This window comes from Impatiens glandulifera, chromosome 8 (genome assembly GCF_907164915.1).
Source record: "Impatiens glandulifera chromosome 8, dImpGla2.1, whole genome shotgun sequence".
NCBI lineage: Eukaryota > Viridiplantae > Streptophyta > Magnoliopsida > Ericales > Balsaminaceae > Impatiens > Impatiens glandulifera.
Genome location: NC_061869.1, coordinates 9,141,308 through 9,161,472, shown reverse-complemented (window position 1 = coordinate 9,161,472; position 20,165 = coordinate 9,141,308). Strand labels below are relative to the sequence as shown.

At 32.6% G+C, this 20,165-nt stretch overlaps 2 protein-coding genes across 3 annotated transcripts; one reads left to right on the top strand and one right to left on the bottom strand.

Annotated features, from left to right (window-relative positions):
- Positions 1-1,651: 1,651 nt before the first annotated feature.
- Positions 1,652-3,948, bottom strand: LOC124911969 (OPA3-like protein). Its single transcript, XM_047452514.1, has 4 exons — positions 3,585-3,948; positions 2,924-3,058; positions 2,039-2,125; positions 1,652-1,936 (listed from the first exon to the last, which is right to left on the bottom strand). Exons 1-4 carry the CDS (start codon positions 3,711-3,713, stop codon positions 1,778-1,780), a joined length of 510 nt encoding a protein of 169 aa, XP_047308470.1. The 5' UTR covers positions 3,714-3,948; the 3' UTR covers positions 1,652-1,777.
- A 5,965-nt stretch (positions 3,949-9,913) lies between these two features.
- On the top strand, positions 9,914-20,095 carry LOC124912326 (homeobox-DDT domain protein RLT1-like). Of its 2 annotated transcripts, none has more exons than XM_047452930.1 (20): positions 9,914-10,450; positions 10,574-11,056; positions 12,568-12,647; positions 12,995-13,273; positions 13,367-13,453; positions 13,544-13,708; positions 13,812-14,034; positions 14,385-14,485; positions 14,571-14,657; positions 14,759-14,911; positions 14,986-15,141; positions 15,598-15,807; positions 15,900-16,272; positions 16,362-16,570; positions 16,633-16,767; positions 16,859-17,146; positions 17,762-18,361; positions 18,490-18,597; positions 18,863-19,114; positions 19,240-20,095. In XM_047452930.1, exons 1-20 carry the CDS (start codon positions 10,321-10,323, stop codon positions 19,816-19,818), a joined length of 4,698 nt encoding a protein of 1,565 aa, XP_047308886.1. In that variant the 5' UTR covers positions 9,914-10,320; the 3' UTR covers positions 19,819-20,095. The 2 variants fall into 2 exon arrangements, with proteins under 2 accessions (XP_047308886.1, XP_047308885.1); XM_047452929.1 differs by having other exon boundaries at positions 15,900-16,278.
- Positions 20,096-20,165: the final 70 nt, after the last annotated feature.

The window sequence follows — 20,165 nt, the reverse complement described above, 5'->3', positions numbered from 1 at the left end:
TTTGTTATTAATCTAATGTATTATATAATTTGTTATACATTTTAAAACTCTTGATTATAATCATTAAAATGGTCATACTTATTTATATATGAGGAGTGATAGAGGGAAGAAATTTGGTGAGGTTCAATGGTTGAAAAATGTAAAAGTGGGAGGAAAGAGAGAAAAGAGAGAATTATTTGATTTTTTCAGCGAATAAGATTATGCCACGTCATTTTCTCACCAAATTCCCTCACCAAATTCCTTCACCTAATCATTTCTCTTTATATATATATATATATATATATATATATATATATATATATATATATATATATATATATATATATATATATATATATATATATATATATATATATATATATTTATTTAGTGAGTTGTCTAATTTTATATACAATTTTTTTTTAAAATGTTTTAAATCTTAATTCATTTAGAATAATAATAATAATAATAATAATAATAATAATAATAATAATAATAACTATATTTATTTTCATGATCACATTTACAAATTGAAAATTATCAAAGTGAAAAAGTGAAAGTAATGTAGATTGTATTTAATATAAAATTGTGATTTGATTGAAACATTTTTAGTTACAAATGTATGTGAATATTGTTTTTTATAATAAATTTTCAATTTATACTACAAAAATTTTGTTGACAAATATTTGTCAAAGTAATTTTTTTTTTTTGAAATTTTGCTATTGTTTAAAAAAAATAAATTATAATTGATATGTTATCACACACTACAATGGAGGAGTCTTTTAAATTAAGTCAATTATAAGGTTTTCAGTATAATAGATAAATTATTTATATAAAAATAAGAGAAAACATGATAATTTGAACAAGATGGGATCGCAAACGATCTTAGGAAATTTGGTATAATTCGTTGATTATTCCATAACTTGAAGTGTAGGTCAAATAAAAGATTTTTTTTATCTAATTTTTGAAATTATTTCTATTGAATATATAGAAATTGAATTAACATTAACATATATTAAAGATGTGGAAGTATGAATTGAAAAATAAATAAAAGAAATCAAAAACACAAAAATTCCATAAACATATTGTGTATGCAAACTAATAACATGATTTTTTAACAAAAACTTATTAATTTAAATTTAAAATATTTAGACTCAAAGAACTTTGAGTCACAAACTAGGCAGATAACTGGTCAAAGAATGACGGCTTAATTTTTTTTTCTTATAAAAACTTATTTTGAACATTATTTTATTTTTTTTAAAATAAGTTAAGATCTATTCAAGATTGTCAATACTCAATAGTCTCAATTTTTTAGTATGCTGGCACAAGACTCAACATCAAGAAAATTGGGGTCAATTATGTTGTGAGAAAATATAGATTTTGAAAGTCAATCTTTACTTATTTCACATTTTCAAATAGTAACTCCACTTAAATGGTTGTTATATAATAGATCATGATCAAGAATATAATTTAAAAAATGAATCAACAAAGAATTCATCCTATTATATGAATCATAATTGGTTAATTTGTTTAGCCCTTTGTATCCTGTTTCTTCAAGTTATATTATTTGATAGGATTTGGTTCAACTATGTTAATTTTGTTAAATAATGCGTGACAAACCACAATTCCACTCCTGTGAATTTTGATTTCAAATCAATGTGAACGAAAATGTCTTGGTGAAATTTTCAGCACACGGAATAAGAAGCAAACCCATGTAAAAGAAAGACACATTTTCGTCAAATTCGACATTATTTGAGTTCATTATTTGCAAAGTCAAAGAATTTCTTGACAATATTCATCATGCTTTCTCCAATTTGCTGCTATCTTCAAGAGGATGCTGTCTAAAATTGAGAACTCCCAATAGCCCTTTTGACTTGGCTAGCTGTTCAAGCTCTCCTATTTTGCTTTTCATCAGCTCTACTTCTCTCCCTAATTCTTCATCTCTTTGTCTCATCCCCTGATATGTAATGAAAGGTGAAAATTTAAGAATCTTATGATAAAACCGAAGATTTGAAATTGAGCTTGTGATGACGAGCTTAGTACTAATCAATGTAATTACCTCCATTTCACTCCTGCGTAGTTCCTCTTTTCTTGCTTCTGATCTAGAACTTCTCTGCACTTCAAATACAACAACAGCTCCAGCAACCTGCTCAAAAGATAGGATGCAAAATAGGAGGCAATTATGAACATAATCCTATTAGAAACACTTTGATTTTGAATCTAGATAAATTTTTGAATCTGTTTGACACAAAGTTGAGATAACTAAATGTGATCTCATCTGGATTTACATTTGGATGAGAAATTTGATAGAAATTATGTTATCAAATGAAACCAATATGAGTGTTGATTAGAACAATGTCATTGATGTTTTGTTTTTGTTTGTGTAGAAACAACCCACAACCACCACCAAAAAAAACAATGTCATTGACGAGATATTACAAGAAATACATGTTTTCTCCTTTAAATTTAGGGAGCTAGCACAATGCCCCACTTCAATTTAGGACGTTCATAGTGGAATCGAAATCAGATTATTTTCAAATAACCTTACATCAAACAAGCTCTTAATCAATACTAGTTGTTTGAGTAAGCACTAAAAATAATCAATCCATCATCTGCAGCTTTTGTTTCATCTTGTTAGACCTATTTTGGGATATGCTTTCACAGGTGCTCAAGGCCAATTGAATTGGTTGAGAGGAAACCAACTGTCAAACTAAAAAATGACTCGAATTTCCCTTTTATAGATTATATGTGGGGTGAAGAAATTTTTATAGGAAAAGCTCTAAGTATAAAAGTTAAATTCCTGTTTTTTCACATCTTTTTCACATTTCGTACACGAGGAATGACAAGGTTTTCAATGTTGTCAACAAAATGATCAATAGTAGATTTTGGAGTATCGTATTTGTGTTCTCAATTTGAGGCATAATAATCAGGAGGTAGTAATTACCGTAAAGAGAAAGAGTTCACCAATAAGGTCCACTGCATCTGAAACAGCCTTCTCTTCATTTAAGGGACGAATTTCAACATTGGTTGCATGTGCATAAGTATATCTCTGAATTGTTGTTGTCATTCGATGGTTTGCCTGTTACCAATCATCAAATTCATATTAACTGACAAATTTAACTAGATCAAACTTCAAAGACTCATGGAGGCATTCAGCAACATGATTGATTAACTATGACTTGATATGATTCAATCCTGAATGGTAAAATGATCGATCACATCATTAATCTAAGGAGATTGAACATCAGTAGTAGCCTAATGGGTCTTTCCAATTTCATAATTTGGGAAACCAACTAGATCAAAGACTCATGAGCCTACCAAAACAATCACTGGCATCATTCATCAACATGATTGATTAACTATGACTTTATATGATTCAATCCCAAATGGTAAAACGATCGATCACAACATTAATCTAAGGATTTGGGAAACCAACAAGATTGTCATTTTCAATTCGTTCTATGGAATCAGAGACAAAGTGATCTGCACTTCTGCTATTAACCCAATTCACAGAAAATCTTGTATATCTAATCTAGCAATCCATGAAGTAATCTGACAGAAAATCATTCTCATCAATGAATAATCTAACAAAAACCCATAAAAACCTGAGCAATGTTGATGATGAATGAACGGAACCTCGGATGCAAGCCAGCCTCTTTTTTTAGACGAGCTGCAATGGGTTTGCTAAGAGTCTTCAATACAAGGGTACCGAGCTTCAAGAAAGGAAGGACCATTCGTATGACGATTGTTTCCGATCTGGGTATGCTATTGAGCTTGAAATGCAAAGTAAATTAGGTTTCAATCTTGGGTTTTTGGTAGGAATCGGAAGAGAAAGAATGGGTGCTGACAGTTTTATTATAGTGATTTGTGTTTTGACCGAAATTGAGTTTCCTTGGTAAGGAAGAAAAATGCGTGCGAAGGAGAGGAGTTGGGGAAGGACTAAGGAAGGAGGAAATGGAAGAAAACTCGAATACAACAGTTGAATCAGTCTGAAAATATTTGGAGCAAAATAAAAATTAACATATCCCTGAACTTGTGTATGATACATCAACACCCTCGTATCAGAAATTCTTTAAGACTTAACCTTGAACTTAGCCGGAAATGAAAAATACCCTTCCGCTAGAATGGTCGAATTGTCAAATCGGGGCTCTTTACTTGTTGATTTTACGAAATTTTGTAGTAAACTCTTAATTCGTTAAAATTCGTTAGTTAAATTAGTGACATATCTCTGATATATTTATAAATATCAAGTTGATATGAGTCTGTTTGGAAACACCTGAAATTGAAGTGAAGTTGTGTTTTAACGAAAAAATATTATTAAATTTGTTAATATATGCATAATTAAAATATATTTTATTTAAATTAATATCTCAATAAAATATTTAAAAAATATATTTTATAAATAAACTAAAAAATATCTCCAAACCCAACTCTGGAGTTAGAGTTGGTGTTTCCAAATCATGACGTCGCTTTGAAATCATTAAATAAAACTTGTTATTGTACGGCTTAATAATAAAAAGCTTCAAAATGATAAGGTTTAAGAGAAAATGTTTGAATCTCAATTAGCGTAAAAATCAAAATTGAATAATTGGACCGAAAATAAAAACTTTAAATAAAAGAAAATATATATATTTTTATAAGTTTACAATATAAAATTCATACATAATCTTTTAAATAATATACTTTTGTTATACAAAATACAATTTGATATATTAAATGTAAAACAATAAAGAATAAGAAAAATTGAAATTTAATATTAATGTTATTCATTTTCTAAACTATAATATTTGAAAATGGATAATTGTTCATATAGTATAGCTAAAACATTATTATTATTTAAAAAAAAAAATAATAAATAAAACGTATCTCCAAAACTTCATGATAATTGTTCATATAGTATAGCCAAAACATTATTATTATTTAAAAAAAATAATAATAAATAAAACTTATCTCCAAAACTTCATTTTTGTTTCATCTTTGCATTATTCAAATAATCCATTTATGATATGTTTCTTTATGATAAAATTATGTAGTGTCACACAATAAATAATTTTATATAACACAAATACAATAACTATTGTCAAATCATATTTATTTTGTTGATTGAACATAGATATCTATTATTTTTACTAGAAAAATAACTAAGCAAACCTAAAAAAAATTCAAACCATCACAATTTTACATTGGTTTCAAAGAGATAATATAAGAGATGGTAAGTAAAAGACTTGAAGAGACATAATTTTACAAAGAGTGATAGAGATAATTTGGAAGGGTAAAGAGGGAGAATGATATGTCACTATATAATGGCTGAAAAAGAATAAAGGTAAAGAGAAAGAGAAAAGAACAAAAATACAGCGAATCAGATTCCGCCATGTCATACCTCTCCCAAATTTCCTCCCCTAATAATTTATCTAATTTTATATTTTAATTATTTATAAAAATAACACCTCCTTATGACAATCTTGTTATTTGGGTTAAAGAATTTATGTTTTGTGAATATAATTTCAATAGAATAAAATGTGGATATTTTCAACATCCTTGAGGTCTTGAGTTCGAGCCCGTAGGTGGTAATTCTGCATCTGGTTAAATGATTAAATGTGTTTGCGAGTCATATATTGTCCCGTTTTTTTATTATGTTTTTGTGTCTATTACATGCAATAATTTTTTTTCCGCAATCTTGTCTATATAAATGAGTAATTAACCTAACACTATAAATCATGTTCTTACTACTATTTTTTAAACTCTCTAATAATCTACAAGGTCTAAATCTCTCCAATTTTTTTTATTGGACTCTTATTTTAAATCTTAATTTAAAATTAATATTATTATTCATAATTTATGTTAAGTTTACTAACTACGAACAAACTTAGAGTTCCTCCTTTGATTCTAATATAGGTTCACAAAAATCATGAAGAAATGCTCTTAAGTAAACAATAAATGAGCTGAAGAGAGGTTCAACAATTCAAGATGAAATCAATGCTACAATTGGATATCAACATTCACACCCGACTTTTTGTAGGCACCTCTCGGTCCATACTCTACAATCATGTTAAGATCGAGGCAGCATAGTTAAGAAGGTTGTAACATTCGTCGTACTAACAAAGTTTGAAATCATTTTACTAAAACTATATAAGTTTTTCTTGGTCATCTTAATTTAATTCTTTATCTTGTTAAATATATCCAGAGAAAAAATATATATGAATTTTATATGAATAATAATCCAATTAATAACTTTATATTTACAAGTGATTTTTGAGATTTCAGTTTTAGGTAATATTTTGCGTGTCTTAATTACGATTATATAAATAAAGATGAACACAAAATAAGAAAATAATTCATTTTAAAGATATTGAATTTGATCGTACATATAGACTACTAGCAAACTTAATGTACGGGAAAGTTTTATTAAATATTCTATAGAAAATAAAGTAATTTTATTAACTTTAGATGCAAATTATAATACTACTTTAATAAATAAAATAAAATTTTAATAAACCACATTTTAGATCCTAAATTATTTCATATTAGATGTATTTATCATAGATTAAATATCATTGTTAAATATAGTTTCACTTTTAAAAAAACATATTGATACAATGATACAATTAGCCAACAAAATAAAATTTTCATATAATGATTCAAAATTTAAAAGAATATGTAAGGAATTAAAAATGAAGTCCTATAAACAAAAACAAATAAATATTGAAACAAAGTTTAATTCAATATAATCGTATGTTAGTTTTAAAAAAAAAATTAATTTAAAGGTACCAATATCTAGTTGAGTTTAAAAAAGTTATTTACTAAACATCTACCGATATAAGAATAAAAATGATTTTATTAAAAGAAAATTATTGTAAAAAATTTAGAAACATTTACTTTTATAAATATTTATTCTTTTAGTGGACAATTTTTTTATAATATTTTTTTTATTATTACCCATATTGAAAATTTACTAACTTCTTACCACTTTATTAAAGAATAAACATTTGAATGATTGACAAGATACAAAAAAAAAAGATTTTCAAAATAAAAATACTTATATTATGAATATATACTTTTTTTTTTCCAACTTACACGAGCCTATATCTTTTTTTCTTTTTCTTTCTCTATTTTATAAATTTATAATTCTGTATAAAATTATCAAAATAAATATTTCCTATTAGTAAGGTTGGTACTAGTAAATATTAATTCATAAAAACAATTAAATTTTGATTTACCTTTTTTTTTTATATTTCTATATTTCTTTTTATACATGTAACATTGAGGCTAGTCCCTGCTTAGTTGTAAACTAATGTAGCAAAATGATATATGAGTGTTAGAATCGAATACAACAATAGAAAAGGTTGAATGTTGTTGGGTTAAACTTGACTTTCAATGCGATTTTAATTTTGTTATAGATTAAAATCTGTTTATATTATTCACAAATTGTCGCAAACTCTTGAATGATTCAAGTACGGAAGTGCTTGCTAGATCTGAAGTTACGGATGCAAGACGTTAAAATGCGAAAAGTAAATAGTATAAGAGTTTTATGGATGTTCGGAAATAAAACTCCTACGTCACCCCTTTTTCTGTTTCCAAAAGGATTCCACTAGAAGACTTTGGTTTATATAGAGCTTATATAAACCTAGTCAGAAACCCAAAACTTAACAGATGCCTGTTCTTAACTTTAACGCTCACTCTGTTAAACAGACAACTTTCTGTTTAACTTACAATATTGAATATGCTCTCAGCTTATACTATGAATACTTTTACAATAAGAAAGATAATAAGAACTTAGAGCTTAGTCGAACTGGTGTGTATTTCCGTGTGACTGCTTCACCGTTGTGTTTTGAAGCTCTTTAAATAAGATGCATGGCAACAGTCGAATATGGCCGGTAATTTAGAGATCTTAAAATGATTGATAATGATTCAACATTAAATGCTCTCATTTTATGCTTCTGTAATTTAGGGGATTGGGTAACCAAGGAAACCGTCACTGTGCAATAGTAGACTCTATTATTTGAATACATGTCATCTTTCTGTTGGTTACCCTTCTTGTCAACTTTGATCTGATGTGGTAGTCTAATCTTGGATTGACTTAAAGGTTTCGACAATTAATGTTTGAGTAATTCAGGGCTTAGGTAACCAAGAAAGTTGTTGTGCTTTGCTGTTTTTTCGTAGCAACGGTCGAATATGATTTATATATTATGTGCTTTATATTGGTTGAGCACTTGGTGGTAGTTGTAATAAGCTGACTAGGGTGTCTTCTTATAAGGAATGCTGCTGTTCACTAAGCTAATAAGCAAAATTCTTTTTCAGACTACTGTTGAAGCAAGACTGCTGCTGATAAACTGTGCAGATGGACAAAGTTTTTCTTCAGACGACTACTGAAGCAAGACGTTTGCTCACGCTTCTTCAGACCACCCGTCTGTTGAATTAAGACTTCTGCTCGCGCTTCTTCAGACAACACGTTTGATGAAGCAAGACGCTTGGTCGCGCACTTCTTCAGACAACACATCTGAAATAAGGTGTTTGCTTGTGCTTCACAACTTAAGTCATCTATTTGACTTGAAGCGTCTGCTCACGCTTCGTCTGTTCGCACAAAGACGTCTGCTTGCTCTTTTTCAGACCACCCATCTATTTGCGCTTTGACATCTGTTTGCGCTACATTAGCTTTAGACGTCTGTTCACTCTTTTTCAGACGACCCGTCTATTCGTGCTTTGACGTCTGTTTGCGCTACATCAGCTTTAGACGTCTATTAACTCTTCTTCAGAAGACCCGTCTGTTCGCACTTCTTCAGACTGTTGCTGAAACAATGCGTCTGCTCATGCTTTTTCAGACTGCTGCTGAGACGTCTTCCCAGATGTTTGTCCGCGCTTTCTTCAGCTTTAAGACGTCTGCTCGCCTTGAGACGTCTGCTCACGCTTCTTCAGACCACCTGTCTATTGAAGTAAGACGTCTACTCACGCTTCTTCAGATCACCCGTCTGTTGAAGCAAGACGTCTGTTCGCACTTCTTAAACTATACCTACCTACGCATAGACAATTTCACAACTTAGTTTTATTAATTTGCATTATTAAAATAAGTTTTTCAACTTTGTATGTGAATAACTAAGTTTTATTTAATGATTCACGCATCATATCATCAAAATAATGTGTAAACTTATTTTAATCAATTTAACTAAAATAGATTATGCTTAATTTCTTTTACGATCAATACAAAAAATGACTCTCAATTCAGTTATTGTGATTTTACAACCAGACGTGGACGATGACGATACTTCAAGTCTTTTATTGAGAACTATAAATGAGATTCTTAATGGAAATACAATATCGAAAATGCTTAAATTAAAGTATCTCACCCCTAATCACGTTGTTCTTTCTTTTCGGCTTATTACAATGAACATATATAATTATAATTAGGGTAGTGTAAAATAGTTTTATTTGGGTCCAAGTTATGTTGTTAATGTAAAATAGTTTTATGTAGGGTTAATTTCCTTCTTTTGTAAGATTTCAGGGGCTAATCTATCGATTCTTTTACTCTTGAGTGGGCCATTGACAAAAGTCAACTGATAAAAAAATCCTAGAGAGAGAAAGAAAAATAAGATAAAGATTTTATACGAAGAAGATCGTCCAAATTGCAAAAATTATAAATGGAAAGGAAGAACAATATATACCCAGAAGAAAAATCCCCAAAATAAAAAAGCCCATATAATTTAATTAACAAGAAAAAGATGTTAACCTAACCCTAATTAAATAAAATAAAATAAAATAAAATAAAACAAGAACATATGTACTGATTTTCTTGAATACTATGATTGAATAAAAATATAATTTTTAATATATATTTTTTAAAAGAAACCCTTGAAGTTCGTCGCATGAACCGGCATCAGTTTCTTGTTTAATTCAAATGTAAGGAGAAAGGGCTAAAAGGGCTCTTAAAAGCTAGTACGAGTACGAGTCCGCATCTTGATAATTTTGTAAATTTCCAAAAAATAAGGTGAAAAAAACAATTATTCAACTGAAAAACAATATGGGATTTGTTCTCAGAGACAAGAAGCAGAACAAGACTGTTCTAATTTTGTTTCTTACGAATTCCAATTTGCTTTTAAGATCCATCATCGAAGACCCTTTATTCTTTTCGTTGTCAAACCCTATTCAAGACCTAATAATCATGATAACCCTATTACCAAATCTCGGCCTCCATACATAATATCTGTGATTGTTTCGATCTTATCTCACGCCAAGATATAGTAAGAGAAAAGAAAGCCGCTTCTTTTATTTTCTTCACAAATCTCCGATTTTTCTTCCCCTGCTGCGAGTTGATTTCTTGTGATTTAGGGTTCTTGTTTCAGATCTTCAATGGACGCCGATTCTCAAGACGAGAATAACATGAATGAAGACTACAACAGTCCGATTGAAGAACCCAAAAAACCTAAACGCCAGATGAAGACTCCTTATCAGTTGGAGATCCTCGAGAATACCTACGCATGTGAGTTTGTTTGAATGATCTTGTTTATATAAATCGTCAAAAGTGTTGTTTTTTCTTCTTCTAGTTTTCTGGGTATGTCTAATTTGAATGTTTTATGCGGTTTTGTCTATTGGGGGTTTACAGTGGAGCCATATCCGTCAGAGGTCACAAGGTCAGGGCTGTCAGAAAAATTGAACTTGACAGACCGACAATTGCAGATGTGGTTTTGCCATAGAAGGCTTAAGGAGAAGAAGGATGGAACTGTTAAGCAGCCACTTCAGGCTACAGGTAAAGTAAGGAAGAGGGAATCTTTTGATAACCCTAACATGGATTTATTGGCGGCTGTTGGAGGAGGAAGTGATCACGGATCAGAATCAGGGTCAGGTCCTTTGTCCCAGTTGGGTCCAGTTTCTGATTCAGGCTCAGACGGTTCAACAAGCCCTTCGAATCATTATGTGAATGAAGCTCCAATTCCAAATAGATATTATGAGACACCTGAGTCTCTAATGGCTTGGAAAGTGATAAGCTGTGTGGAACTACAGTTGGGAGAGCCATTGAGGAAGGATGGACCAATTCTAGGGATGGAATTTGATGACCCCCCTCCTGGTGCATTTGGAGTCCCCAAGGGTACACTTTCTTGTGATAATTGATTGTTGTTTTTGTATGAAATCACTGATAGTTGTCCTTCTAGAAGCTTCAGTCACGCGAGGAGGGAATTGAGTATATGAGTTGATTGTTTTTTTCTTTTTTGAGAGAAACCGTTAGAGCAATTTTATTGATGATTGAGGAAATTGCCTGTAACAGAAAAAATACTCCCAAACTACCTAACTGGACATGAATTTGCAAAGACAATATCGAAATATTTGATTGTCTGGAGTGAGTTCTATCGAAATCATTCAGCTGTCACTTGTACTCATGGCATGGCACAATGACTAAATATTGAAACTAAGAAGCATGTAGGCATTTTAGAAAATAAAAGAGGGATCTTTCTAAGAAGTACGTCTATAAATATTTGTCTGGTTAAATTTTGGTTTAAGGGTATATATGTCTTTTCCCTCACTTGTAGCATATATAAGGCATAGGATGTGTAGGGTTTTATATTTTTACATGATAGCAGATCTCTAGGTAACAATGCAGGGTTTCATTTATCTTCACTGCGGCGGGCTTGCTAATTTATCTATAGTTCTACCTAGTCTTCGTTATGATTTGTCTGATTTAGTCTAATTGTTTGTATCATGCTTATCATAGTTTCCATTTTACTCTCTTGATTCATGTTATTTGCTATTTTGTTCGGTTTTACTCTATTGATTCATGTGGTTCTCTTTGTTTTGAGATCAGATATTGTTAATCTTGTTGAGTATGCCCTGTTTCCTTTCTTTTTATATGGGTTTATAGCGAGTGATTGCCAATGGTTAGTAGCCAATGGCCATCGATTTGTTTCTTCATCGATGGTTCGTATCTAACAACACCATCAGTTTCTTCCCATTTATTGCAATGACCATTTGTCAGCCCTTTTTAGATATCTTTCTATTCAAGTGATTGGGGATTGGATTGGCTTTATGTGGGAAGTAACATTTCTATCAGATTTCTCATCCATGTGTAGATTCGGATGAGATTACATTTCAAAAGGGGGTGTATCTGAACAAAGTTCATTGTCTGTTTCTCAACCAGGTTTAGAACCAGAAACAAAATTGTTTCCAAATAGAGCCGTCGCAAATTGAAATAATTCCTAGTATTTACCAACCTGAGCTAGGATACAAATTTAGGCATGGTTAGGTTTTACTGTAATAACTTTTTCTATTTTATCATTGTATAGCAGCAAATATGTATAAAAAGGGAATTATCTAAATATGGGAGAACTGGCTGAGTAAATTCTAGAACTCTTGTTACTTCTCACAGAGCCTGTTCTTTTTGGGAAAAAAATAAAGTTATGCTTGATGAGAAGATGCCTGTGTGTAAATTCTTTCCCTTGTTTCCCGTGAATGATAAGTGATACTATCATTCACGTTCTGTCTGTATATGTTAATTGTAAAGTGTATTCTTAACTAGTTAAAATTTGTCAATTGAAAAGTTGCTAATATGTAACTTCTGCTTTGGACTAACTGTTTTCTTTCTTCCTTTCTTCTTTTCTTCTGTAGTTATGGCAGATGCTGAAGATCGTTCAAGAAAAGCTTTGGATCACAAATCAGTTAAACAGCGTGATGTCAAGCCAAACAAAGTTTGTTTCTTATCTCTAGTACCTTTATGCATAAATATCAAGAGGTGCTTTTGTATTCTTGAATTTAATTGAATATTTTGAATTCATTGAATGTATATAAGAAACCTTCCTTATTGGGGTAATCAATCTAAGATGTTATTCTACTCAATCAAGATTTTTCAAGCTATAATTACCTTATTGGGTACTTTTTTAAGGTTTAGGTTTTGCTTAAGGTATCTATAGCCTATATTCTCACATGCATAGTTAAATGTTCAGGTTTTCATATAAATGATATAATGTTCGAATACTATTTAAAGTAGAAGCTGTTGTTATGTTTGTAAGTTGTAATTCTGATTTATTTTTGACAGACTCTTAGGAAAGGTCCACATGAATATGCTTCTGAAGGGATTGGCATGGAGATGGTTCCTATTGATCATCATGGTGGCAGTTCTTCAATGAACTCGCGTGGGAATGAGCAATTACACAGGGCCTATAGACAGCCAAATCATCATCAAATGGATTACTACCATATTGCCCAAAGGGGAACTTCAGCAGATGCTCAAATGGGTGTTCTGTCTAGTGCACACCCACACGAAACACACATCACAAGCAGTGAAGATGGTTCGGCCATGGATAAAAACCGCAAGGTCTTGTAAATAAAACATTCTATTTGATGCATTGAGTTTTCTAGTGAAAATTTTATTTCTAACTTTTTCTTTTATTTTTTTTTTCTGTTTCAGACTGATGAAGGGAGAAGTGGAAGGAAAGAAAGTAGTGAAAAAAGGATCAGGAAAGAGCTGGAGAAACAAGATAACTTGAGGAGAAGAGTATGCTTTCTCTGTTTTAAATTTGTGAATGAACAGGAAGAATGCAGGACTTTCTCTAAATTGATGCTATTTATTTTCCTTTTTTTCAAGATGGAGGAGACAATGAGGAAAGAAATGGAGAGGCAAGACCGGGACCGACAAAAGGAAGAAGAGAAGTCAATGCGTGAAAAGCAGCGCCAGGAAGAAAGGTATCATCGCGAGGAAAAACGTGAAACTGAAAGGAGGGAGAAATTTTTGCAGAGGGAATTGCTCAGAGTATGTCAAAAGAGCATTTGTCAGTTTGCAAGAAGTTTGTGTAAATAGAAAGGACAAATAGAATAATGAAACTTGTTGAATTTTTTTTCTTTTGTTTCTCAAGGCTGAGAAAATGAAGCAGAAAGAAGATCTCCGAGTAGAAAGGGAATTAGTGAAGCAGAGAATTGCGATGGAAAGGGCAACAGCACGCAAAATTGCCAAGGAGTCCATGGAGTTGATTGAAGATGAACGATTGGAACTAATGGAATTAGCTGCTCTGAAAAAGGGTTTACCCGCAATAACTTCTCTTGATCACGACACTCTCCAAAATCTGGAGTTGTTCAGGGGTACGTTTGATTTGATTACTCAGTTTCTTTATTTTGTTTTTGTTTGGGGGATGGAAGATATGATGTACATTAGTGAACACCAAAATGAAGTCAAGGTCTCTCGCTAACAATGTTGCAAGAAACAATATGAGCCTATTTGGAAACTAGTAATTTTTCTGGATCATGATAGATTATTTTTTGGGTCATGATCCAGGTTATAGTGTAATATTTTTCTCGATGATGATGAGATTTTTTTGTGAACTTATTTTCTAGATCGTTGTGATTTTTGGCAAACAGATCAAATGTAATTCTTTTTTTCATAACAAAACAGCCCAAAGTCTAACATTTTTAAAACATATCCTGCACTGCAGAATTTTTGATTCAGTTCCCACCAAAGTCTGTTCAACTAAAGAGGCCCTTTGCTATTAGTCCTTGGATTGATTCAGATGAGAACATCGGGAACCTTCTCATGGTATAACAAAAATTCCTTGTTTTTTTATCAAGCATGCAAAGGTTTTTGTCTCTTAATCAATATTTATGGTAATAACAATTTTCAGGTGTGGAGATTCTGCACAACGTTTGCTGATGCGATGGGTATTTGGCCTTTCACTCTTGATGAACTGGTTCAAGCTTTCCATGAATATGTTAGTCTTTTCAAGTCCTTCTTGACACTTAATTATGCACTTTTTTATCCCAATTTTCCTTTACCTAACTCAGCATATCTCCGACATATCTAATCCAATAGGATTCAAGGTTATTGGGCGAGATACATATTTCTCTTCTGAAATTGGTTATCATGGATATAGAAAATGTATCAAGGACCTCCTCTGTTTCAGTTGGGGCAAATCAAATTGCTGCTAGCAATCCTGACGGTGGACATCCACATGTTGTTGATGGGGTAAATTGCTATATATATTTTCTTCTTTTTGTTGGCCTTTAAGTTTTATTTTTTAACATGTCTCACTTGTGCAGGCATACAAGTGGGGCTTTGACATTCGCGACTGGAAGAAACACTTAGGTCCGATGTCATGGCCTGAAATATTGCGACAATTTGCGCTTTCAGCAGGGTTTGGACCAAAGTTGAAGAAAAAGGGTGTTGTGGGAAAGACTTCTTTACCGGATGAGGAGGTGGTGCAATTTATTTTTATCATTTTTCTCTTCTGATTCCTCCTTTTTGGAAAAGGAAGGGATTGTCTGATGTGGAAACACTATCCCCCATCAATAATTATATCTTCCATCCCATCATTCAAATTGATTAAAAAAAATACCAAAATACCCTTAGTTGACCTAAATAAACCACTTTTCTCATCAAACAAGATTTATTCTTTTAAAGCCAGATTATTTCAAAATAATCCTTATCAAACAAGTCCAAAGTATTCCTCATTTATCCTTTTTTCAGAAAAAACAGAGTTCCAGAATTATTCAACTGGAATAATCTGTTTACATGTTAATAACTCGTCGTTTAAGCACATCGACAAAAGCCTGTACATAACATAAATCAAGCCCTTACAATTATATCCCCCTAAATTCAACAAACCCATACTCCCAAAAACCTATTAATGAAATTATTTTCATTGTATGCAGGCTAAAGGCTGTGAAGATGCAGTTTCCTCTTTACGTAACGGTGTGGCAGCTGAAAAGGCAGCTGCACAAATGCAAGGGAAGGGTTTCTCCTCTCAGAAGAAATCTAGGCATCGGTTGACACCAGGAACTCTCAAATATGCTGCTTATAGTGTTCTCTCTCTCGAGGGAAGCGAGGGACTAACAGTTATAAAACTTGCACAAAAAGTTCAGGTAACAAGTCTACTCTTTATCAGATGAATAGTGTTCTATTTTGCTTATTCCTATATATATATATATATCTTTTCTTTTTCTTTTTTTTGTAGGAATTTGGATTACGTAACTTGTCAACAAGCAAGACTCCGGAGGCTTCAATTTCTGTAGCTTTGTCAAGGGATACAGTCCTCTTTGAAAGAACAGCTCCTTCTACATATCGAGTGCGAACTCCTTTTAGGAAGGATCCTGTAGATGCTGAATCAATACTTTCAGCAGCCAGAGAGAAAATAAATCGGTATGAAAATGGATTTTCAAATGAAAGAAATGCTGTTGACGTTGAAAAAGATGAATCGGAAGGTGATGGCGAGGAGATTGCTGAAGTGGAGGATGTAGATACATTGGATATTGGGAAAGATAGGAGCTCTCAAACTGATTTTACCATGTCTTGTGCAACTGAAAACAAGAACCTATCTAAGTTTGATGGTAGAGGTCATTTACTTTTACCTTTTTTTTCTTTGACTTGATATTTCTCTATTGTTCCCTTTCTCAAAAGGACAACGTTGAAATTCCAGGTAATTCGATGAGTGAATCTCTCGAACCTTCTTTGAAAAATCCTGAACAAGGCTGTAGCGAAATTGATGAGAGCAAATCGGGTGAACCCTGGGTTCTAGGGCTTACTGAAGGAGAATATTCTGATCTTCCTGTTCGAGAGCGCTTGAATGCTCTTGTTGCCTTAGTTGGCATTGTTAATGAAGGGACCTCAATACGCGCAGTTATTGAGGTATGTTTTTGCTATTGGGATATCTACAAAGGAAAATTTCTAATGGGTCATTTTTCTTGTAGGAACGTTTTGAAAATACTAGTGCCCTCAAAAAGCAAATGTTGGCTGAGGCACAGCTAGACAAGAAACGGATTAAAGAAGAAGGCATGTCTAAGTCTCATCATGCTTCTTCCATGGGCGAGGATGAAATTAAACAAGTAAGTTTTGGATTTGAGACCAGTTAAACCTTGTTTTGTGTGATGAAAGTAAAATTGTTGTTAAAAAGAAAAGCTTTCTAATAATATGCAGGAAAACATGAACAATATACCTCAAGATGAGAGTCTGATAAACACTTTCCAATCTATATGTAACAATCTTCATAGTCAAGCAACTGAAAGAGCAAGGTTAGGGCTCAAATCATATATTGGTCAGAAGGCAGAAGAGACATATACATACAGGGCCTTGCCTCTTGGTCAAGATAGGAGACGAAATCGTTACTGGAAATTCGGTGCATCTGCTTCTGTACATGACCCTGGTTCTGGAAGGATATTTGTTGAATCACTAACTGGACAATGGAGGGTCATTGACTCTGAAGAGGTTTATATTTATTTTCTTGTATAAATAATATATCCATATTTTTGGTTTTACCCTAACATTTGTGGATTTGATTTTTACCTAGTTTTAAGAGATTCTCTAGTTCATCTGATTTTGTATGTAACTTCTGCATTAGGGAAAGGCTCTTACTGTCTGTCAGGTTTTGTCAGGTATTTGGGATCTATTTTCCCTTTGGCCAAGGTTTGTGGAGGTGTTAGGTTTTGTCGTCATTGCAATTGAATTGCTTAAGTACTTCTGTTCAGTTCTTTTGATTTGGGACGCCTTTTGTTCAGTTGTAGTAGCAGTTGTAATGTCAATAGTATTTTTTTTAAGTCTATTCATTTGTTAAGCTCACTATACCAAATCACTTGAGAACCCATTTGGTTAATATATCCCATTTGGAAACCCTTTCTATTTATGTTTTTGTAGCTAGATAGATATTGATTTGAAAACTAACTTAGGCGGCATACATTTATTTTTGCTTTTGTGTCTCCATATCGACCATAGGTTTAAGTGTTGGTTGCTCAATTGTTGATATGTAACTTCTCTCTAGTCGATTGTTTAGTTTATTTTCTATATTTAATAAGCTTTGCACCTCATAATTCTAAATACTTGCAGGCATTTGATGCACTTCTTACATCCCTGGATACACGAGGAATTAGGGAATCTCATCTGCAGATTATGTTACGAGAGATTGAGAAATCCTTCAGGAAAAACATTAAAAACAACTGTTTATCTTCTGAATATGAAAATGGTATCCGTACAAAAGCTGAGATCGATACAAGTCCTGCTTGCTCTGGTGGTGACCTTGACAGCCCTCAGAGCATGGTGTCTGGTTTAGTGAGTACTAATGTTAGTGATGAGCTATCAACGTCTTTCAAAATTCAGCTGGGAAGGAACGAGGCTGAAAGAAAAGATGCTTTGAATAGATATCAAGAATTCCAGTTGTGGATGTGGAGAGAATGTTTCAATACAGAGTCGTTATGTGCGAAGAAATCTGTGGAGAAAAGAAGCACTAAGCCTGTACTTGAAATTTGTGGCTTCTGTCTTGATTTATTCATGGCTTCAGATGAACTACTTTGTCCTTGTTGCAATAGACCATTTGCTGATTCTTTGACCTATTTTGATCAAGAAGCCAAAGGGGAAGTCTCTAATCCTTTAAATTTTGCTCAACCTGCGAGGATCGGACTTCTCAAGGTTTTGTTAACATATATTGAGGTTAGTGTTTTTGTTGTTCACTATTTTTCTTTTAAATGTTCACTTTATGAAGTTGTTTGAAATGTCATTGCTTGCTATTTATATATTCTTTCTAACACTTCTTTTTTTTTTTTTTTTCTGATTGGTAGTTCTCCCTTCCATCTGAGGCACTTTTGCCTTCTTGGACAGAGGACAATAGAAGGATGGAATGGGGTATGCAGTTGCATGAATCCTCATCTATAGAGGGTCTTCTTCAGGTTTATATTTTCTCCATCAACTTATAACTCTTAAATACAGTTCTCATATCCTGGCCATTTGATTCAATATCAAAAGGCTTCTTGATTTGTGATAATAATAGTTGGTCTTTCATCCCAAACCACCCCACACACAAAGAGAAAAGCCATATTAGAAAAACAAATATCACCACCCGGGCCAAAGGGAAATTCAGATCCCGAATAGAACTCCAATATAACCTACTCCAATTGGAATGTTCTCTTCATTGATATAATTTTTATTCTGCAGGCACTAACGGAGCTGGAGTCAGCCATCCAGCGTGATTATTTATCTAAAACCTATGATAAAACAGAGGAATTAATGGCTTCCTATTCTTTGTCTGGATATAGTAATCCTAATTCAGGATCATCAGTTCAACTTCCTTGGTTGCCACTAACAACTGCAGCCATTGCTCTGAGGCTTTTGGACCTAGATGGATCCATTTGTTACACTTCTGATCTAACGGAATTCAATTCCAGACAGATTGTCGTCGAACCTATTGTATGAAATCTTTCCCATCTCATTTTGTGTTCATAATCAGCCTATTTTGAAACAATTTATCTTTTGTCAATTAAGTTTCTTGCTAACTTCTGTTTGTTTTCAACCGTGACCTCATAAAACTCTAGCCCGTTGTAGTATTGGATGTGAAACAAGGTAAACGTGCGAGTACAAGTGTATCAAGAGGATCGAGAAAAAGGGCAGTCCGTCCGGTCAAGTCGAACTGTAAGCCTGCTAGACAAGATGGTCAGGTATTAGAGCCGTTGCCCATCCATCAACAAGCAAGGGGAGTAGAGAGAATCGGAACTGGCCCTCGAACTGTTAGAAAGAAGAGACCACGCTTAGACACAAAACTCGGTCAGGATAATGTTTTCGATTGTCGGTCAGGTTCATCTTTAAACTACAATAGTAGCCCAGAGGATGATGGTGAGGAGCCAAATGGTTACTCTAGCATGGAGGAGGAACCTATCAACAATCATGGAATAACTCAGGATATTCCAATGGATGAAGATGACAAGAGCAGTTCTGAAGCTGATGAGTCTGATGATGATGATAAGGTTATATATCCACCAGAAGAAGAAGAAGAAGAGGAGGAAGGTGATGATGCATTCCAAGAGAGAAGAAGAGATGGAACCCTAGAAGCTAATGAAGAAGATGAAGATAGTTCGGATTCAGAAGATGAATCATCAGAAGGTTATAGTGACTGAAAATATAAATAGACAGACAGAAAACATCATTTATAATGGAGGGCAGAAAAGTTTATTGGATAAACACAGTTCATTGAAGGTTAAGATTCTTTTGGATTTTTTTTCTTTTTGGTTTTACTTAAATAGCTGCACTCTTTTTTTCATTAATCTTTAAAGTGGTGACTATTGAGAAATTGTGGATTTGAGGGTTTAGAATTTGACTTAAACTATTACCTTTAATTTATAGATAATTATTATTATTATAAGTTGTGCTTTATTTATTATTTTAAAATTATTATGCAGGGATGTATGTATCATCTATACAGGGTAAGTCTACTAAAAAAAATTAGTATCTATTAAATTCTTAT